The sequence below is a fragment of the Poromitra crassiceps genome (assembly GCF_964638095.1).
Source record: "Poromitra crassiceps genome assembly, chromosome: 30".
Taxonomy (NCBI): Eukaryota; Metazoa; Chordata; class Actinopteri; order Beryciformes; family Melamphaidae; genus Poromitra; species Poromitra crassiceps.
Genome location: NC_139652.1, coordinates 15,602,861 through 15,623,415, shown reverse-complemented (window position 1 = coordinate 15,623,415; position 20,555 = coordinate 15,602,861). Strand labels below are relative to the sequence as shown.

The 20,555-nt window shown below is 42.8% G+C and overlaps 2 protein-coding genes across 3 annotated transcripts in view; one reads left to right on the top strand and one right to left on the bottom strand.

Annotated features, from left to right (window-relative positions):
* Positions 1 to 1,073: 1,073 nt before the first annotated feature.
* On the bottom strand, positions 1,074 to 3,382 carry LOC310800426 (uncharacterized protein; the record flags this gene model as incomplete). The annotated part of the gene is made up of 7 exons (XM_083663024.1): positions 1,074 to 1,405; positions 1,618 to 1,704; positions 1,854 to 1,955; positions 2,120 to 2,215; positions 2,392 to 2,502; positions 2,776 to 2,787; positions 3,190 to 3,382. The coding sequence occupies 7 exons, from the start codon at positions 3,380 to 3,382 to the stop codon at positions 1,074 to 1,076; spliced, it is 933 nt and encodes a 310-aa protein (XP_083519150.1).
* An 8,659-nt stretch (positions 3,383 to 12,041) lies between these two features.
* LOC310800357 (switch-associated protein 70-like) overlaps positions 12,042 to 20,555 on the top strand; it is a 40,371-nt gene continuing 31,857 nt past the window's right edge. Inside the window, exons 1-2 of one of the 2 annotated variants that reach the window (XM_083662958.1) lie at positions 12,042 to 12,220; positions 13,915 to 14,055. In XM_083662958.1, the coding sequence (XP_083519084.1) occupies positions 12,125 to 12,220; positions 13,915 to 14,055 (237 nt within the window). In that variant the 5' untranslated portion in view covers positions 12,042 to 12,124. Of the gene's footprint in view, positions 12,221 to 13,914; positions 14,085 to 20,555 lie in introns of those variants that run through there. The other variant, XM_083662959.1, reaches the window with a different exon arrangement.

Here is a 20,555-nt window from a genome sequence, read left to right as displayed (position 1 = left end):
TTATTCCCTGACCATTTTAATACTGGTGTATGCATCTTTACAGTATCTGTTCATTCTGTGTATTTTGACATTGTGTATTTTGACTGTCTTATTAAATAAATTCATATTAATTCATTCATTCATTAATTCATTCAACACAAAATCTGATCAACTTGATTTAAAAATATATATAAATTGTTTTGTGGTACAAATTACTATTATGGTAAATGGCACTTCACAATGTGCCTACATTCACCCATTCACACACTGAAGGCGACAAGCTGCCACGCAGGGTGCTGGCACAGCCATCGGGAGCAATTTGGGGTTCAGTGTCTTGCCCAAGGACACTTCGACATGCGGACTGGGAGAGCCGGGGATCGAACCACAGACCCTCTGGTTTAGTGGACGACGCGCTCTACCTCCTGAGCCACAGCCGCCCTATTAAACACTATTAAAATTCTTAGATCCCAACAAGCTGAATATTTGGGTAGGATAACTGTTCCATAATACACTGTACTGCACCTATGAAATTCTAATTCACCACCACAGGGGAAATGACAATTAGAGCTTTGAGTCTCATTGCCTTGCAGACATCGACGAGTGCCTTCAGACGCCGAGCCCTTGTGCCCACCAGTGCTGTCACAATGCTGATGATGTCACTGATGACATCATAAGTGATGTCACAATGCACAATTGCGCAAGTGACATCACTGATGACATCAGCCGCTTAAATTCTTCTGAGAACACCTGCCTAGATAATGCTGTCAGCCCCTTCTCCTCAGCAGCACGCTGGTACACTATGCAGATCACTCATGGACTGGAAGACAGGCTCCAGGTACTCCTTTGATGTATCTGCCCTGCAGTAGTGGGAGGGCACCTTAGGGAGATCCTTCAGAAAACTCTTGATGAACTCATGAGCCTCACCTCTGTGACACAATGCTGCCGTCTTCTGTGTTTTGTCTCTGTCTTTCACCCAGTTAAGGGCACACCATTCTCTTATTCCCAGCGTTGCCAAAAACAGATTCTTACACACCCTCCTTCTCTGCCCATCGACTTTTAAAAAGAAAAGATTGGTAGATGACCGTCTTGAATTTTCAGGCCCCCTTCTCCTCTGTACTGGCACGACATCTACCAAACCACGGACATACATCTTCCCAGTTCATGTTCTCCCAAAAGTCTTTGAAAATCTTCTCCCTTGCAGCCTCTCCAATCTCACTGCAGTGTATCAGGGACGACTTTGCATGTCCAGCTGACTGGCATCTTGGTCCCATCACCCGGTGCTCCCTGGTTACCTCTTCCTGCTTCCTCATCGCAAGGTATGGCTGTCCCATCATTCTTCTCTTTTTCTGCACAGACTTCTTCCAATTATTTGGATTTTTCCGCTTTCTTCCTCCAACTGTGTCACCCTCAGCACCATTGTGGGAATCTTAAACAACAACAACAACAATCATTAGCGTGTGTGTGTGTGTGTGTGTGTGTGTGTGTGTGTTATCCACTGTGACTGCTGCTGTAAAAAAAAAAAAGTGTGCTTGTGTCTGCTGTGAAATGTGTCTATCCACCCATTAATACTCATACATTGTAATATCAATTCCTGATTACAGTAACACATTCACCCTGTGTCCACGTCCAACTCCTCACCGTCTCCACTCTCTCTCCTCGCATGCTCCTCTGTCCCCTCATCCTCTGACTCTGTGCTGGGATGATAAGAGCTGCCTCCTCCTTCTGCTGTGGAAACAACAACAAAAACATCAGTGTGTGTGGAGATCAGTGTGGAGATAAAAAAAAAGAATGTGTGTGTCTTCTGTGAAATGTGTCTATCCACTCATGAAACATTGTAATATCAATTCCTGATTACAGTATTACATTCACCCTACCTGTGTCCGCATCCAACTCCTCGCTCTCTCCACCCTCATGCTCCTCTGTCCCCTCATCTTCTGACTCTGTGCTGGGATGATAAGAGCTGCCTCCTTCTTCTGCTGTGGAAACAACGAAAAAATCAGTGTGTGTCTGTATTATCCACTGTGACAGCTGCTGTGGAGATAAAAAAAAAAAATGTGTGTGTGTCTTCTGTGAAATGTGTCTATCCACTCATGAAACATTGTAATATCAATTCCTGATTACAGTAACACATTCACCCTACCTGTGTCCGCCTCCAAATCCTCTCTCCTCGCATGCTCCACTGTCCCCTCATCTTCTGACTCTGTGCTGGGATGAGATGAGCTGCCTCCTTCTTCTGCTGTGGAAACAACAACAAAAACATCAGTGTGTGTCTGTATTATGCACTGTGACAGCTGCTGTGGAGATTTAAAAAAAAAAGTGTGTGTGTGTGTGTGTGTCTACTGTGAAATGTGTCTATCCACTCATGAAACATTGTAATATCAATTCCTGATTACAGTAACACATTCACCCTACCTGTGTCCGCCTCCGAATCCTCGCTCTCTCCACTCTCTCTCCTCGCATGCTCCACTGTCCCCTCATCTTCTGATTCTTTCCTGGGTTGAGATGAGCTGCCTCCTTCTTCTGCTGTGGAAACAACAACAAAAACATCAGTTTTTCCATCATAATCAAAAACCACCCGGAAATGTGGAACCCTGCAGCAGTTAACTAGTATGAGTTGTGCCAAACAAACGTCAATATCTCAAAAAGTATACATCACATCGCTTATATTTTGACATTCTGAGTGAGAGCAGAAGTAGCTCAAGAGTCTGATGTATCATGTATGTTGTGTAACTGTCGCTCAGGGCTGGCTCCATAAGGTCCCATTATAAAGTTACCCCCAGTAAGCCGTTTGTTTACCAACACTGATCCCTCGTATTATCCAGTAGAGAGAGAGTCCCACCGCACTTCAGCTATATTAGTAGGCAGGTCCGGTGCATCACAGAAACAGGAAGGTAGCATCAATAAAAAAGGAGAAAATCTTGAGCAGCTCGGACAATTAAATCCCTTCATTAAGTGCATCAGACAAAGTATCAGACTAAAAGTCTGATAATATACGTCTGATACTCTGCACCTATTAAAATGTATAAAAAAATTAAAGGTATTTAAATTGTCAGCGCTGCTCCAGACTTTTTCCCTCACTGTGAGAGCTGCTGTGGAGGGGGGGAGGGAACAAAAACAAAACAAAAACATGATTAAGTGTGTGTCTGTGAAATGTGTATCCACTCATTAACCATTGTAATATCAATTCCTGATTAACACAATTCACCCTACCTGTGTCCGCTTCAAACTCCTCTCTCTCTCCTTGCTCCACTGCTGCCCCATCATCCTCTGAGCCTGTGGGATGGCAGGAGCTGCCTACTTCCTCTTCAGATGTGCTGTCAGATGCAACTACACTAACTGCCCTTATTGCCTGTGAATACTTCACATTGACCAGCTGGCACATCTCTTCCAGCGACAGAGACATTTCTACTGCAAAAACAAACCGGGTCATAACAGATTAGTTTGCATCAACAGGTTATAGCATCATGTTGAAGCAAAAAGTTATCTAGCTAACTAGATTAGTAATTATGAATTACATCTGATGATGACAGTCTTAAATAGCGACAGCTCAAGTGAACAATAGGCTAACATGATAACATTAATTTGACCAGCTTGTATCTAGACTCAGAGAGCAAGCAATTTCTTTGCTGTTGAGACTACATTTATCATCAGTTTCAAGAGAATTTCAAGTGACTGTTCTATCACCTTTCATGAAGTAAAGATTGAGCGAATGATTGATCTAATGTTAGAAGCTAACGTAGTGATATGACGATGATTCAACATTTCTCAGGCTAGAAAAAGCTAGCTAACATGGAGCGGGCTACTGACTGCCTTTCCGAAGCCCTGCCACTCCGAACGTTAACTTCCATTATTCGGACTGGCGGTCGTTCACCTTAGAAGCCGCAATGCCGACCTTAGGTTTAGGCGTGGGGGTGGGAGAGGTTAGGTTTTGGGTTAGGGTCTGGGGGAGGTTAGGTTTAGGCATGGGGGGAGGTTAGGTTTGGCGTGAAAAACGGGGAATATAGAACCCGGGGAACATAGACATGATCCCTTTCTGAGTGCCGATATTTCGGAGTGGCAGAACGTCGGAGTGGCAGCACTAGCATTACTGTCAACAACCAACCACTTCGATTTATAATCACAATGTTGCCATCAGACATAAGGATAGGTACACTGACTGACTGCATAGTTTAAATGTTTATTGTGACGATGATTCAGCTTTTCTTTCCAGAAACAGCATTGCTCGTTAGCCGCGCTAGCATGTTAGCCGCGCTATGTTAGCCCTTTGTCCCACTATCAACAACCACTTCGATTTATAGTGTTACCATCAGACATAACGATAGGTACACTGCATAGTTTAATGAGTTTGCAGTTTGAAAACATTTTATTGATCAATTTACCTCAGACGAAGTAAAAAAAAACCTGTGCCAGCTGGGAATCTGCGAATCCTGCAGTCTTTGCGGGTTCTTCTTCTTCTTCTTCTATTAGCTTTCCGGCAGACTGGATGCCTTGCGGCACATTGCCAAAGAGCATGGAAGGAAAGAGACGAAACTCCGGCCATTTTTGGAAACAGAATGCGCCTCGCAGTGGTCAGCTGCGGTAGCGCGGGCCCCTATAATCAGCCTCTCTAAACAGTAACTCAACGGGAGAACACTCTAAATTTCGTGGATTCACATCTTTTCTGGGCGTACTGTAAATCTTGATTGAAGTGGTGTAGTGCAGGGATGTAAAACAACAACCATATTGTGGAAACTAAGCAAAATTTTTCTTTTTTTTCTTTTAGTTTTTTCAAGATAAATAGTAAATGCAAAGGACCCGAGGTTAAAACCACGGCAACACACTTCTGACGGAGTGGACGACAGCCGCATTAGCTATTTATCTTGAAAAAACTAAACAAAGAAAACGAAACATTTTGCTTAGTTTCCACAATATGGTTGTTGTTTTACATCCCTGCACTACACCACTTCAGTCAAGATTTGCAGTACGCCCAGAAAAGATGTGAATCCACGAAATTTAGAGTGTTCTCCCGTTGAGTTACTGTTTAGAGAGGCTGATTATAGGGGCCCGCGCTACCGCAGCTGACCACTGCGAGCCTGTGCGAGGTTCTTTTGGCGCTGTCACGCTTCCAAAAATAAAAAATGGCGGAGGCTGCTGGGCGCTGATGTTGCAATGGGGCAATATGGAGCTTTCAGTTCTTTCCATAAAAGTTCTTTGACATTGCTGCCTCTCACAGGTCTTCTTCTTCTTCTTTCAGATTTTCAGCAGTGTAGTGTAAGACTTGGCGTCTTACTGCCCTCCGCAGGTGAAAGATATCAATCAATTATGAAAAAAATAAATAAATAGTGTCCACCACCCCCAACGTGCTCCAGTTAGTCTTTGCGGGTGATTCTCTGCCTGGAGACAGGAGGCAGGGGTGGAGTTTCGAGGTTTGATGGACAGTTTGAGGGCCAATGGCGTTACGAGAATTACTCACAAGATCGTTTTAATGCTTTTCTATTGGTTAAAATTTGTAAAACACACACAGAGTGGTGGGGGGTGCCTAGTGCCACTGATTTATGAGAAAAAGTAAAAAAGTGAAAAAAGTGACATTCGAGGTCCTGGCCCGACACCGACGATATGTACATTGAGAGAGTTTACACAGATGTCCCATTCATCAATGCAATGATTTCAAAGCTTCATGAATTTCATGTTAATAACTTTTGTGACAAGAAATGTATCTAACCTCTTTCTCTGACTTCTTGGTCGTTCCTGGTCCTTCTAGGAGCTGATTCACACCTTCTGTAAATAAATGGGAGATAACTTATAGTAGCACTCAAAGTTACATAAATAACTCACCAACATTAACCATGCCATGTCACTTTAAAGGACTTTATATTTTGCACTTTACAATTTGTGATTGTTTTTCAGTATTTTTTTTTGTCTCTACTATTGATGTGACCGTTGCGCTGCATGCTTGCACTAAGTCAAATTCCTCATTTGTTTGTTTTTTTTTTATATTTTTTTCCCGATTTTTTTTATCCCATTTTATCCCCCATTAGTGCTCACTTGGTTTCTCAATCCTGGTTGCTACTCCATCCTCTGCCGATCTGGGGAGAGCCGAGACTGGCTCCATGCTTCCTCCGAGACATGGGCAGTCAGCCAGCCGCTTCTTTTCACCTGACAGAGGAAGCTTCACCGGTAGGACATAGCACCTGGGAGGTTCACGCTATTCCAACCAGTTCCCCTCCCTCTGAACAGGCGCCCTTAACGACCAGAGGAGGAACCACATTAGCAACCAGGATATTGCATGTTTTTGTGAAGGGGGTTCCTATATGAAGGAAACCCCCGGGAGGCACGGGGAGAACATGCAAACTCCCTTTTGCCGACCCCACCCGGGTGGTGGGCACTCGAGGACATGCGGACGGGCACGCATTCCTTCAGCATTCACCTCGTCCCCAGGTGGGAATCGAACCCACAACCTTCGAGCTGTGAGGCGATAGTGCTTACCACTGCACCACCGTACCTCCCAAATTCCTCATTTGTAATCTAATTACTTAATGTGACTATTGAAGTGAAACTTGAATATATAATTTGCTGTAGCCGACCTCTTTTTTTGGAGATTGATGATACCATTTTGCTACCGTAGCCCCACTGTAGCTTGTTTGGTGAACTCATCACTGGGTCCTCCATTGATGAAATGCTTAAACAAAGAATAGAAAATGTTATTAGAAGTCATTACTCACTAGGTCAGTAAGAGCCTGGTGATGCGAGGTTACTAAGTCAGCAGCACAAGTCAATGAATGTTTGAACACTGAATAGTTTATTAACACTGTCTGTGAATGGTGTTGTTTAGTATAAAGTTATGTCAGAGGGATGTTTGGGTTATGTGTTTTGTCCAAGTGGTCTGCAGTTCATTTGAGATTGGATGTCAAAGAGGCATGTTGTGTTATGTATCTGTTTTAACAGTTAGAGTTGGCTTGTTAGGTGCTACTGACTGTTGTCAGTCATGAAATGGCATTTTCACTTATATAAATTATAAAGTATTCTGCTTGACGTCAGCCAGCCTATGCTTTCTTTGTGACAAGAGTTAAAGCTAACAGTGTTTGGGGTAACTCATTACAAAAGTAACATATTACATGTAATGTATTACTTTTAGCAGTAACTCAGTAATGTAACTTATTACTTATAGGATTTCAGTAATATTATGCCTGGTACTTTATCAAGTAACTCAAGTTACAAATTGATTTACATTTTTAAATCAAAGCACATATAAAGATACAATCATTTCCTAATCAAACTGTGTTTTTATGCAAAGAAGAATTTAGAATTGTGGATTGTTTACACTGACTTCAAGGCGGTTGACAGGGGCAGCGATGTCATTCTGCTGCTGCTGTTGTTTTGGTGAGAGTAATGCAAAAGTAGTGTAATAGTAACGAGTTACGCTACTCTACACAGACAGTAATATTGTAAAGTAACGTATTACTTTCAAATGAAAGTAAATAGTAATAGTATATTACATTTTGAAAGTAACTTGCCCAACACTGACAGCTAAGTTAACACATTGACTGCCAGACGTTTTTTTCTTGCTGTAGGTAGCTTCTGCCAAGCCGTTTTTTGAGGATTGTGGCTCATTTTACAAGAGCCGAGGATTATTTTCTGCTTGGAGTTTGTGAACATACAATATCTCAAAAGTACTAATAGAATGTGTACTTTCTCTGTCTAAAAGAGTTAGTTTGTAGAGTTAGTAGTTATGTAAGCATTAGCAGTTGAATACAGCATGGTTTTAGCGTCAGAAAAAATATTCAGAGATAAACGGCTTTTTGTGAAATTCGATAGAACTGTCACTTTAACCATTCATTTTTGGCATCAGTAAGACCTAAACAATAGTTTTGAACAGTAATTTCCTCCATAACAGCAGTAAACTTCCCTCTGCTCAACTCCTCCCTCCTGTGGGCGTTCTTTTTGGCTGCAGCGCCATGTCACAAGCACTTTCCTACCTTTGCAAATGCACTTTCTCATACTCTCGACCTCTCAAATAAATTTCTGAATAGAAATTAAATTACTCTAAATTATAGCGAAAAAGAAACAAAAAAGAATGGGTTGAAAATCCCATTCTAAAAGCCTTTTAGAATGGGATTTGTTTCCAATTTGGTGTCGGACTAGGGGGCAGTCCCCGCTTGTCACCAGTTTGCTTTGCTGCTGCTGTGCGGGTGTGAGCCTGTCTGTGCGGCCGCTCTTTGAGGAAGCCCGGCTGGACTCGCCCGCCTCCCGGAGCCCTGGCCGAGAGCTCCGATGAAGCCCCTGCGACTCTGGTCATATTTACGCTGCGTGCCTCAAAGTGTGCTCCATCCGCAATCCACGATGCAAGTTTGCAATCCCGCACCGCCAGCAATCAACGCGAAAACGAAAGCGCCTCCGCCAATCCATTTTAATGAGAATGGAAATGGATCACACTGCTTTTTGCTTGCCTTCCTACTTCCTTGTCGCCACTTAGTGGGTCGGTGGAATGGGTTGTACACGTTGTACACGTCCAATACTTATATAAGATATGTAAAAGGGTTAGATGCACAACCCCCCGTTAAAAAAAAAAAATCGATGCCAAAAACGTGTTTACACGTTGTTGGCAGTCAACAGCTGGATTCTGAAAACGTGTTTACACGTTGTTGGCAGTGAATGTGTTAATGATTTTCAGTTGGGTGGGTTTGATTCCAGAAGACAACAGCTTAACTTTAGCTTAACTACAACCTGTTTGCTACAGCTAACACTGATGTCCCATTAGCAAAGAAAAAAGCAGGACAAAATACTTCACTAACATTAAGTTAAATAGCTAGTAGATGACATGAACAACGCACCTACGCAGCACTACACTATTGAGCTATACCGGATCTATATGTAAGGCCCCGCAGGGCGTACATTACGGTGTTGCGTCAGCACGTATGGGTTACGCTGCCAGGAAGTGTTCAAAGCACAGAGCGCCTCAGCTTTCATGAGAAGCCTTCCCGAGTCTGTTTGGTGAGGCAGCGTCGAATACATAGAAGTTATCAAAAAGAAGACTCCATACCTTTTTATTTATATTCTTTGTCTCATTGCCTTGCACTATGAAGACACATACCCTACTCCGACACAGAGTAACCAACTCTGCTCAATTAACAGCAGACACCAGCTGATTCACTTTAAAGTTGCTCACCGTCTTCATTACTCCAAGCACATGGTTGCACAAGATTTAACCTTCTGTCTCACCACTATGTGATAGGTGTCGGGTCTCAGAGGGCACACTGTCTCATGCTTTTTGAGTTCTGCCCCTCATTATCTGGATTCTGGGCCAAAATATTTGACTGGTACTTCAAGTCCTACAAAATAATAACCCTTCAGCCGGAGGCAGAACTCGCCATCTTCGGCTTCTCTGAGTCCTCTCTGAACTTCCCTACAGCTGTGCAACAATCTCTGACACTGGGGACAACTGTTGCCAAAAGACTTATTTTGAAGGAATGGAAGTCCTCCTCTTCACCTTCTTTTCAGGTGTGGCTGATGGACATGATTTCTGTAATACAGATGGAGAGACTCAGGTCCCTGAGAACCCACTCGCTCAAAAGGTTTTCAACTGTCTGGGAGCCGTTTTTGGCCTACTTTGACGAGGTTAAGAATGATAAGTGACTGAGGTTAGGGCTGCTGGTGTCTCCTGGACCCCTTCCTGGATCTCATGCGCATTGTCTCTTGCAAGCACACAAGCACCCTGTGCGGCTGATAGCACCAAGTTGTAATGATGAATGTCCATGATGTATTTTTTTTCTTTCTTTCTTTCTTTTCCTGTGTCTGAGCCTGTTTGTCTTGTTTGTATCAGAGCAATTTAGAGAGAGAGTGGCATCAGCGGAGGACCAAAATGCATGACTCATTAGCCAATGAACAGCCAGGAAGGGGTCTCGCGCAACTTTTGAATGCTAAAATAAAGCTGATCATGTACAATTTGATTCTTAAAAAAAAAAAAATCAAAGTACAACACAAACTGTCCATTTTACTGCAACTCGACACAGTGCTGCTTAATCCAGGACCTTACTTCTTGGAACTCTTGAGAGTAAAAAAAACTGGTCCATTGGAGTGAATGGAGATGTCGCGACTCATCTATCTTTCTAGTTACAGTAGCTCGCTCACAGAACACACATAGCATAAAATAAACAGTAGTAGAATAAGAACACAACATAGCATGGAATAAACAGTAGTAAATGCGATAGAAGCAAAAATAAGTAGAATACGTCTAAAGTAAGCAAATAAGTAGAGTAAGTATACATTACGTGCCAATTATCTTTATTGCACACTGGACTTATATTAAGTCGGCTTGCCCTATACGTTACACATGGCTCAGCCAAGCACAGTTAACCTTAAGTATTAGTTAATACTTGCTTCAAGAAAACATTTAATTGGAAATATAAGATAATTAGCATCGAACTGGCAGCTTTTCTTTTCTTTAGAAATAAGCTGAATACACCAAGTGACTGGGGAATCTCGCACGCTTGATTCCTAGTCCTGCAGCTCGCATTCGCAGCTCGGCCAGACCAGCATCACTGATGATGTCAGATTTATGACATCACTGATGTCATCAGTGGGATTTATGACATCACTGATGTCACAGTGGGATCAGGGATATATGACATCTCTGATGTCACAGTGGGATTTATGACATCACGGATGATGTATGACATCACGGATGATGTCACAGTAGGATTTATGACATCACTTATGATGTCACAGTGGGATTTATGACATCACTTATGATGTCACAGTGGGATTTATGACATGGATGATGTCACAGTGGGACAGACACAGAGCCCCACAGTGGGATCAGGGATTTATGACATCACTGATGATGTCAGTGGGATTTATGACATCACTGATGTCAGTGGGATTTATGACATCACTGATGATGTCACAGTGGGATTTATGACATTATGGATGATGTCACAGTAGGACAATCACAGTGGGACACACATAGCCCAATCTCCCATTTATGGTGGGGATTCCATTATCCAGTACAAGGAGTACTATGACGTGAAGTTTTGTAGTATTCATTCCAGTAGTACAATGAGTACTACTTGAAGACGCTTTATTAAATATATAATGTATTGCATGTATCCTAGGCTAGGTTTGTCACAAACCAGGTGTAGTGAGTGACAAAGAGGGAGTCCACACATGGGTTCAAATGCAAAAAAAGTAATTTATTGAAATGTAAACTCAAACAAAAGTATCAGTATGGATAAATAGGCCTCAGTCATGTCTGCAATGTGTATGGATGAGTGAAGTGTGGTGAGCGCGTGAGTATGAATGCAAAAAGTAAATGCAGCAGCAGGAACCCTGAGACCTGGGAGCAGCCACCTGATCTACTATGAATCACCTCATTCAATGGGAGAAGAGGGAGAGTGAAGTCAGGTTAGTCAGAGTATTAAATAGCCTGCTTCTCTATTAGCGGATTAGCCCCAGGTGAGGAAAGTTGGGCTAACGACCTGCCATCGAGCTACAAGAAAAAAAGTGGATTCACCTGTTCAGTTCAATATTTTCCTTTCAGTACAACTTTCATGTAATTTTCTTTATTCAGGGTTTAGGTAGGGACAGGGGCGTACAGCAGAGCAAACACAACTTTACATTTATTTACAGCATCTAGTTTATTGAAAACATAACATGCTGTAGGAAACTATACTTGAAGAGATTCAGATTCAGAGAATTGGTGTCTATAAAAATTATTTCCTATTAACTATTGACAAAAAAAGTCAGACCTGTTTTTCGCACCAAATTTGACTTGACATTCTGATTCATGACTTTTCCAGTGTGTCTCTCTCACACACACACACACACACACACACACACACACACACACACACACACACACACACACACACACACACCCTGCATCATGTTCAGTTTCTCTCGCTGAGTGGTGCTGCAGCGCGTAAAATCATGCCAGGCAGACACGCACCATGTCCATGGACGCAAGTGTCTGACAGCGCGTCATGTGACCGTTCCATTGTGCGTCCGATACAGACACACACTTTCCCCACAGAGACAGACAGACACACACACACAGAGCCGCAGCAGTTCCACACAGACAGAGAAGAGACGGGACAGATAGAATAGAGAGGGCGGTAGGAGAGAGAGGTGTTGTTTGTCTGTCTGTCTGTCTGTCACCATCATCATCACCATGGCTCTGCGGGACGAGCTGCTGAAGTCCATATGGCACGCGTTTACTGCGCTGGACGTGGACCAAAGCGGAAAAGTCTCCAAATCACAACTGAAGGTACAGTCTCTCTAAGTAACGTTAGTTTATTGTGTTTCCATTTCGCTCACTTCATATCCAAGCTGTCTTCCACTCTGTAGCTGGCCTGCCTAGCTACATTTTGGGAGCGGAGTTGTGAACTGACCAAGCAGGAAATTCTCTTCGGGTTGGCCGTTTGCAGTGTTGGTAACTCATTACAAAAGTAAGATAATGTAATATATTAGTTTTAGCAGTAACTCAGTAATATAACATTATTCAGTAATATTGTACCAGTTACTTTGTCAAGTAACACAAGTTACAAATTGAGTAAAAATAAATAATTCAAAGCACATACTGTAGCTATTTAAATAAAGATAGAATAATTTCATAATCAAGGATAACATTTAGAATTTGGGGCGTTTACACTGACTTCAAGTTCAAGACGGTTGAAATTATTTTTCGAGATGGTTCCAGGGTGGCAGTGTCATTCTCTGCTGCTGTTATTTTGATGAAAGTAATGTCTTTCAAATGAAAGTAAGTAGTTATTATGTAGTATATTACATTTTGAAAGTCACTTGCCCAACACTTTGCAGGCTGCAGCCACTGTTTGCAGCTCAGCTTGGTCTTACCTGAACTCTCTCACTCTGAACACGGTTCGTCTAAAGTTCATGATAAGTAACAACACTGCGTTTATCAACAGCAGCGCACCTGTCTGAAGACGCGCAAGGATTTACCAAACCTAAACTATAATATAGTCAACTTTAGAAGCTAGGTAACATTTCCATCATTATCTGATCTCTATCCTTTTATATACAATTATGCCCTCAGAATCTTGTTTTGTATACAATTATCCTTGTTAAAAAAAGCCTACCACAGCTAAACTATTTTCCTAAATGACAGCTAATGTAGCCTATATGGCAAAGCATCATATTAGGAAATGCACGTGACATCATGGGAATACTGTACTATGAATAGCAGCTATAGTCCTTAAATTAGAAGACATCAAAACAGCTTACTGATATAAAATTCACTCATAAGCTATAACTTTTTGTATAGTTTTAGGCTATAATTTGGAATAATAATGTATGGTTGTCGCAAAATCCCAAGGCACACACTGGTGTGCCCTATAGGTACACCATTTGGGAACCATAGCGCATAGAAATACTAGAATGATAAGATCACAATAACTCACTATTGACTATACAGATAAGCTACTGAAAGTAGGCTATTGTATTGATGTCAAGGCATCGATAAGATAAAATATTAGGGTAAGATCACTATAAACCCATTATATTTCTCAATTTTAGTGCATTTCATTAAGGAAACAGGTTGTAGCTCAAATGGTGTAACCTAATACTTTAAAATATTTGAAGCTTTGCTTCCCTTACCATGTTTTCCAACCACCGTGTTAAATTGTAGCTGGCATGCATCTATGGTACAGTAAAACTGACAGGTTGTTATTAGTTTAAAATGACAGCCACTTCACAACCTTGATGTATGATCAGGAGTGGATAGGTGTCTTATAAAACAATCTGCCTATGGAGCACTTCCCTCATCCTTTATGGCCATTAACATTCATCCCTGTTGTGAGTAGCAGCCAACACTGTCGCGGCGGCGGCTGGTAAAAGCATTACAGACGATCACAGCATCTTCATCATTTCCAATGAAATTATGAACGTTAGGTCTCCAAAGTGTGTACATACACAGTGTATAAAACCCATTTCCCCATCGTTCAGGTGCTGTCCCACAACTTGTGTACAGTGATGAAGATCCCACACGACCCTGTGGCGCTGGAGGAACATTTTAAAGACGACGATGAAGGCCCCGTCTCCAACCAGGGCTACATGCCCTACCTCAACAAGTTCATCCTGGACAAGGTCAGCCAACAGTCCACTGCTTCCCTTCAGTAAGACCGCACGAGTTACTATGACAACAGAGAGTGGTATTGCGATCCAAAGTTCAAGCCAGTTAACAGTTATTAACTTATTTGATGCATAGTCAATGTTTTTAATCCAGTGTGTCTTAGAATGAGCGGAATAATAAGCTCAAATTATTTTCTGGCAACATTAAAAGAAACCGATAGTAAGGAGTCAGTGGAAAGGCTCAAAACCCAGCACCCAGATCTGTTATTGGGTTACAACCTTGTATCCCCAAAATCTCATAAAAACAGCCTTGTTTTTGAGTTTATCCTGTGCAGTTTGAAAGAGTTTAATAAACCCAAGTGCTCGGTGCAATCCTTCAATTGAGATAACGTTTATACAATTAATAAATATAACTAGTTCATTATATAACTTGATTTATTTATCCGTGTTATACCGTAGAGGAAACCATATTGGTGAATGGTATTTGTTTCCCAGGTTCATTGTGGGCAAAGTCCGTCAACCATTCTAATTGGCCCTTCATAACTTTACATGGATTATGACACATTGAAGGAAGGCTTTGCCGACCTTCAACCCGCTTTTTGTATCATTATAATGTGGCTAGTAAATGCAGAGGAGCAGAGTTTACCTTCTCTTCATGTTTTCTGCACCAAGAAATCTCTATTTGTCTCCCTGCAGAAACTCCACCCCCGCCAGTTGGTATGGCTCATTAACGCTCGTTAAGGCTCTGTGGATGCGCATGTACAGAAAAGAAAAAAAAAATCTTTCTGTTGCCCGCGAGCAGAACATCTCCTCACTTCCGTCTCAGAATGATGCGTTTTGCCTCATTTGAAGACGGAAGTGCCTGGAATAAACTGCTGGAAACATGAAGGGAAGGTAAACGCTGCTCATCTGCATATATATTACCAAAATGATAAGGATACAAAGCGGGTTGAAATCGACAAAGCCATCCTTTTAATAGCAGTAGAAAAAAGAAGAATGAAAAGGACCACAACAAGCCTGAGAGGAGATGCAGTGTTGTGTCTCTTGTTGAAAGCCTTACTGCACAAGTATTCTGCAAGTTCCAGAGACTTAAAAAAATGTGTGCATCCCCAGTCAATTTGAATTTGTGGCATTGCTGAAAGGTTTTAGAAGGCTACAGTGGAGGATAAAGGTCTATTGATTGATATGTGGTATTGGTTTATTGTGCTGGTGCTGGTGTCGGTACATCCATCAACACAGCCACACAAGACCATTTATGGATCATTGAGATAATTTATTCGATTCCTCATTTTCATTTCTGTGATGATGTCATACTGGGTCACAGTATGAATGGAGCAGTGGCGATTGTTTTGCTTTGTTGCTTGTTTTGTTTTGAAAGTCTTTCTCTTTATGATGTCATGAAAGGCAAACTCGCATGGAATTCACTTTGTCCCAACTGTCAATGTTTGGAATTCTTGCATGATGATTTCATAAAGGAGTTCCTTGAACAGTTACCGTGGCAAACGGGGTCGGAATTCTGTTGTGAGTGTGACATCACAAACAGTTTCTCTTGAGGGTCCCAAAGGTCTCTTTAGATCTGATTTGATTTCTTTTTTTAGCTTTTCTTTTCTCATCTTTGATCCATAAATAAGGTATCTTCAATGACATATTACTAAGATGAATCATAATCATTGTTGTTTCCGCTTGTAATACTGCTGGGCTCTTGTGCAATATCAGAAGAGATTGCGGTACTTCTCTTGTGTTATCAAAGGTTAGGACCTTTGCGTGTGGTCTCACGGTTTTTCTGATATGATGTCAATGCCGTGAGAGTTTTGCTCTGAGTTGTTATGAAATTGTCTTGCATGGACTTCCAGGCAATCTGACATCTTGTGAGTACCAAACACGCACGCTGTAGCCATCAAGGGGTTTTTAAGAGGATAGTTGTTGATGTCATGGTCATGACAACTTGACCATAAATGTTCATGACTTGGTGTCTTTTTGTGTGTTTTGTCGCGATTATTGTAAGAGCCAACCTCTCTCTGAGAAACGTTGTGATTTCTTTCGTGGCGGTTACCCCATGAGTTCGTCTTTCCGGCTCTGTTAAGACAGTAGAGGGATTAAGACAGAGGGATTCTGATCACTGGACGTTGTACAATGTGTGTAACAGCCATCGACGTTGTGTCATCCCTATCTGATGCAGCAACACAGGCTTTGCTTTCATGTCTCCATCAGGGACCCTCTCTCTCCCCAAGTTTAAGAGAGGCTTCAGGAAAGCAGGAATGACGCAATGGGCAAATGTCAGCTCTACACACACACACACACAGACACACACACAGACACACACACACACACACACACACACACACACACATTGTAGTGGAGGTGACTGGGGAGCGAGGGCGTTTCAAGGCATTCAACCGCTCACAACCCGCTCCAAAGGAAACTCCACCCGGTGTGTGTGTGTGTGTGTGTGTGTGTGTGTGTGTGTGTGTGTGTGTGTGTGTGTGTGTGTGTGTGTGTGTGTGTGTGTGTGTGTGTGTGTGTGTGTGTGTGCGCGTGCGTGTGTGGCGATCGGACACACAAGAGGCAAGAAAACAGTAGTCCTATATTACGAATGAATGGGAGTTGTTGGACCAGAACGACTGGAGAATCCTGGAGGGGGAAAAAAAACACCCTGAAAAATCACATTCCTGTTTGTGTGTGTGTGTGTGTGTGTGTGTGTGTGTGTGTGTGTGTGTGTGTGTGTGTGTGTGTGTGTGTGTGTGTGCATTGTAGAGGGATTGCGGATGGGAAGTAGGGATACAGTGTGGGTGTGTGTCACCCTGACTCATTCCACTTGTCAGTTGCATTAACAATGCAGTGGAAAATAAGATGCACCCGACATTTAGCTTGTCTGAAACATTCGTTCCTAAGGAGTGTCTCACTAACGCAGACCTGTCACTCCAGTGTGAGATTATGATGTGCGATCACGTGACGTGTCTCACTAACGCAGACCTGTCACTCCAGTGTGAGATTATAATGTGCGATCACCCGACGTGTGTGTCACTAACACAGACCTGTCACTCCAGTGTGAGATTATAATGTGTGATCACGTGACGTGTCTCACTAACGCAGACCTGTCACTCCAGTGTGAGATTATGATGTGCGATCACGTGACGTGTCTCACTAACGCAGACCTGTCACTCCAGTGTGAGATTATAATGTGTGATCACGTGACGTGTGTGTCACTAACACAGACCTGTCACTCCAGTGTGAGATTATGATGTGTGATCATGTGACGTGTGTGTCACTAACACAGACCTGTCACTCCAGTGTGAGATTATAATGTGTGATCACGTGACGTGTGTGTCACTAACACAGACCTGTCACTCCAGTGTGAGATTATAATGTGTGATCACATGACGTGTGTGTCACTAACACAGACCTGTCACTCCAGTGTGAGATTATAATGTGTGATCACATGACGTGTGTCTCACTAACACAGACCTGTCACTCCAGTGTGAGATTATAATGTGTGATCACGTGACGTGTGTCTCACTAACACAGACGTGTCACTCCAGTGTGAGATTATGATGTGTGATCATGTGACATGTGTGTCACTAACACAGACCTGTCACTCCAGTGTGAGATTATAATGTGTGATCACGTGACGTGTGTCTCACTAACACAGACGTGTCACTCCAGTGTGAGATTATGATGTGTGATCATGTGACGTGTGTGTGACTAACACAGACCTGTCACTCCAGTGTGAGATTATAATGTGCGATCACATGACGTGTGTCTCACTAACACAGACGTGTCACTCCAGTGTGAGATTATGATGTGTGATCATGTGACATGTGTGTCACTAACACAGACCTGTCACTCCAGTGTGAGATTATAATGTGTGATCACATGACGTGTGTGTCACTAACACAGACCTGTCACTCCAGTGTGAGATTATAATGTGCGATCACATGACGTGTGTCTCACTAACACAGACCTGTCACTCCAGTGTGAGATTATGATGTGTGATCACGTGACGTGTGTCATTTTGCAGCGACAGCCAGGCATCTGCTGAGTCAGAAGAGAGACAGAAACCTGCTGTGTTGAAAGTGTTGGAGCAGCACTTTGAGGTTAGATGGAGCGTAGCATTCCACCACAACTGACCTCTTCTGACCAGAGAGGGAGGAGGAAGGGGGGAGGGGCTAATCAGGGTTAATGCCAATTTCTGTTCTGTTGGTATTTTGTTACCCTCAATCAAATCACTTTATTATTGTAAAGTCATCGTCTGACAACAGAAAATAACACAAAATAAGTGAACGGACGATAAGTGAAGAACGGCAGCCATGTTTGTGACCTGACCTGCCTTTCGCAAACTTATCACAATCAGCTTTATTGGCTGAATATGTGTACACTACACATACAAGGGATTTGACTGTGTTTTTGTTGGTGCTCTCAATGGACCTGCACAGAATCGACATACAGCTAGAAACAAGGACAGCAAAGCTCAACAGAGGTCAAACCTAAACATTTAACGACATGGATGTACAGATATAAATACTGTATATATACAAAACGTATATATAAGTAAACAACACTGGAATTGATTAACAAAAGACAATAGTGCAATGGTGCAGAGCAGAGTGCAAAGATGCCGGAATAAATATGGAATTGTGGTTTACACTGATTTTACAACGGCTAATGGCTGTTCTGAGGCAGGGCTTTTCAAAGTCTGAGACTGTGGGCCTCCCCCAAGACAAAGCCTGGAAAAAGGCAAATTCCTGGATGCCTATAGGATCATGATTAGATGTTGTTTGATCCCATAGATACTCAGCAATTGAGCCAAGATAGCCTGATATTGTTGTTTGACATACTTAGTTCAGACGACAGTCTCTTTCTGATGGCATTTCTTAGTTTCTGACTCTGGGATGGTGGGAAAAACGGACAAATTCCCCCAAACTACTGTATCTCTGAACTATCTCTTTAACCAAATCACACACATTTAGGCTATTCTATGTGATCTCCTTTTGATCACTAATCTAATATTTTTTCACTTCCATTCACTGAGCCTCCCCTGAAACTGCTTGGAGGCCCCTGGGGAGGCCCGCCTCTCACTTTGAAAACCTCTGTCCTAAAGGCTCTCTCTCTCTCTCTTTCTCCCAGGCCCTCCTGAGGAGAGGGGACCTCTGTCTCTCTCTCTCTCTGTCTCTCTCTCTCTCGCTCTCCCAGGCCCTCCTGAGGTGAGGGGACATTTATCTCTCTCTCTCTCGCTCTCCCAGGCCCTCCTGAGGAGAGGGGACCTCTCTGCCAGGCCCTCGTGAGGTGAGCGGACCTCTCTCTCTCTCTCTCTCTCTCTCTCTCTCTCCCTCTCTCCCAGGCCCTCCTGAAGCAAGGGGACCTCTCTCTCTCTCTCTCTCTCAATTTCAATTCAATTCAATTTCAAATAGCTTTATTGGCATGAAAAGACAGTGCTTATATTGCCAAAGCAAATACACATATTAACAGTACAACAATAAGGAAATTATAATAATAAATGAATGTACAGTCGAAGATGTATAATGTACAAACAGTCCAAATTTACAGTCAAAGATATATGTACATATAAACTTCCCACAAAATGGGGCATTCTGACTTAAAATTTTTACAAACAGTAATTGTCAAATAGAAAATAAAAATAAAATAAATAAAATAAAATAAGTAAAATAAATAAAATAAGAATAAGAGTAAAAATGGTCTCTAGGGCCAGGCTGTGTCCACTGACTCTGTACCTAGTCAATGTCTTTCTTAATTTGTCATCAGTCACGGTGGTCAGATATTCTGCCACCGTGTACTGTCTGTTTACGGCCAAATAGCACTCCATTTTACTTTGAGTTTTTGTGGTGTCTTTCCAATGGGTGATGTATTTGTCTTTTTGTCTTGTTATAATTTGGTTGGGCCAGATTGTCTGTGGGGTGTCCTGAGGCTCTGTAGGGTTGGTTGAGGTTAGGGGACTGAGTCTCAGGACTAGTTGTCTCTCTCTCTCTCTCTCTCTCTCTCTCTCTCGCTCTCTCTCCCAGGCCCTCCTGAGGAGAGGGGACCTCTCTCTCTCTCTCTCTCTCTCTCTCTCTCTCTCTCTCTCTCTCTCTCTCTCTCTCTCCCAGGCCCTCCTGAGGTGAGGGGACCTCTCTCTCCCCCTCCCTGCCCCTCCCTCCCTCCCTCCCCCATGCCCAGGATGCAGATGAGGCCTGGTGCTCGACTCCTGTCTGACTCCTCTGACCAGTGAATTCTAATGAACATGTATCCGTGGAGACGAGGGCAGCCAGCACTGACAAGGCCCTCATTGTTGAGGTGTGGAGAGTGAGAGAGAGAGAGAGAGAGAGAGAGACATTGACGAAAGGAGTGAGAGAGAGAGAGAGAGAGAGAGACATTGACAAAAGGAGTGAGAGAGAGATAGAGGGAGAGGGTAAACGAGCCACTCGCACAGCGAGTGAAAAACGAGACGAGCGCAACACGACTGAGACAAAAGAGCTGCTCTTTCATAACAGATCCACGCCTGCCCCTGTCCCTGTCCCTGT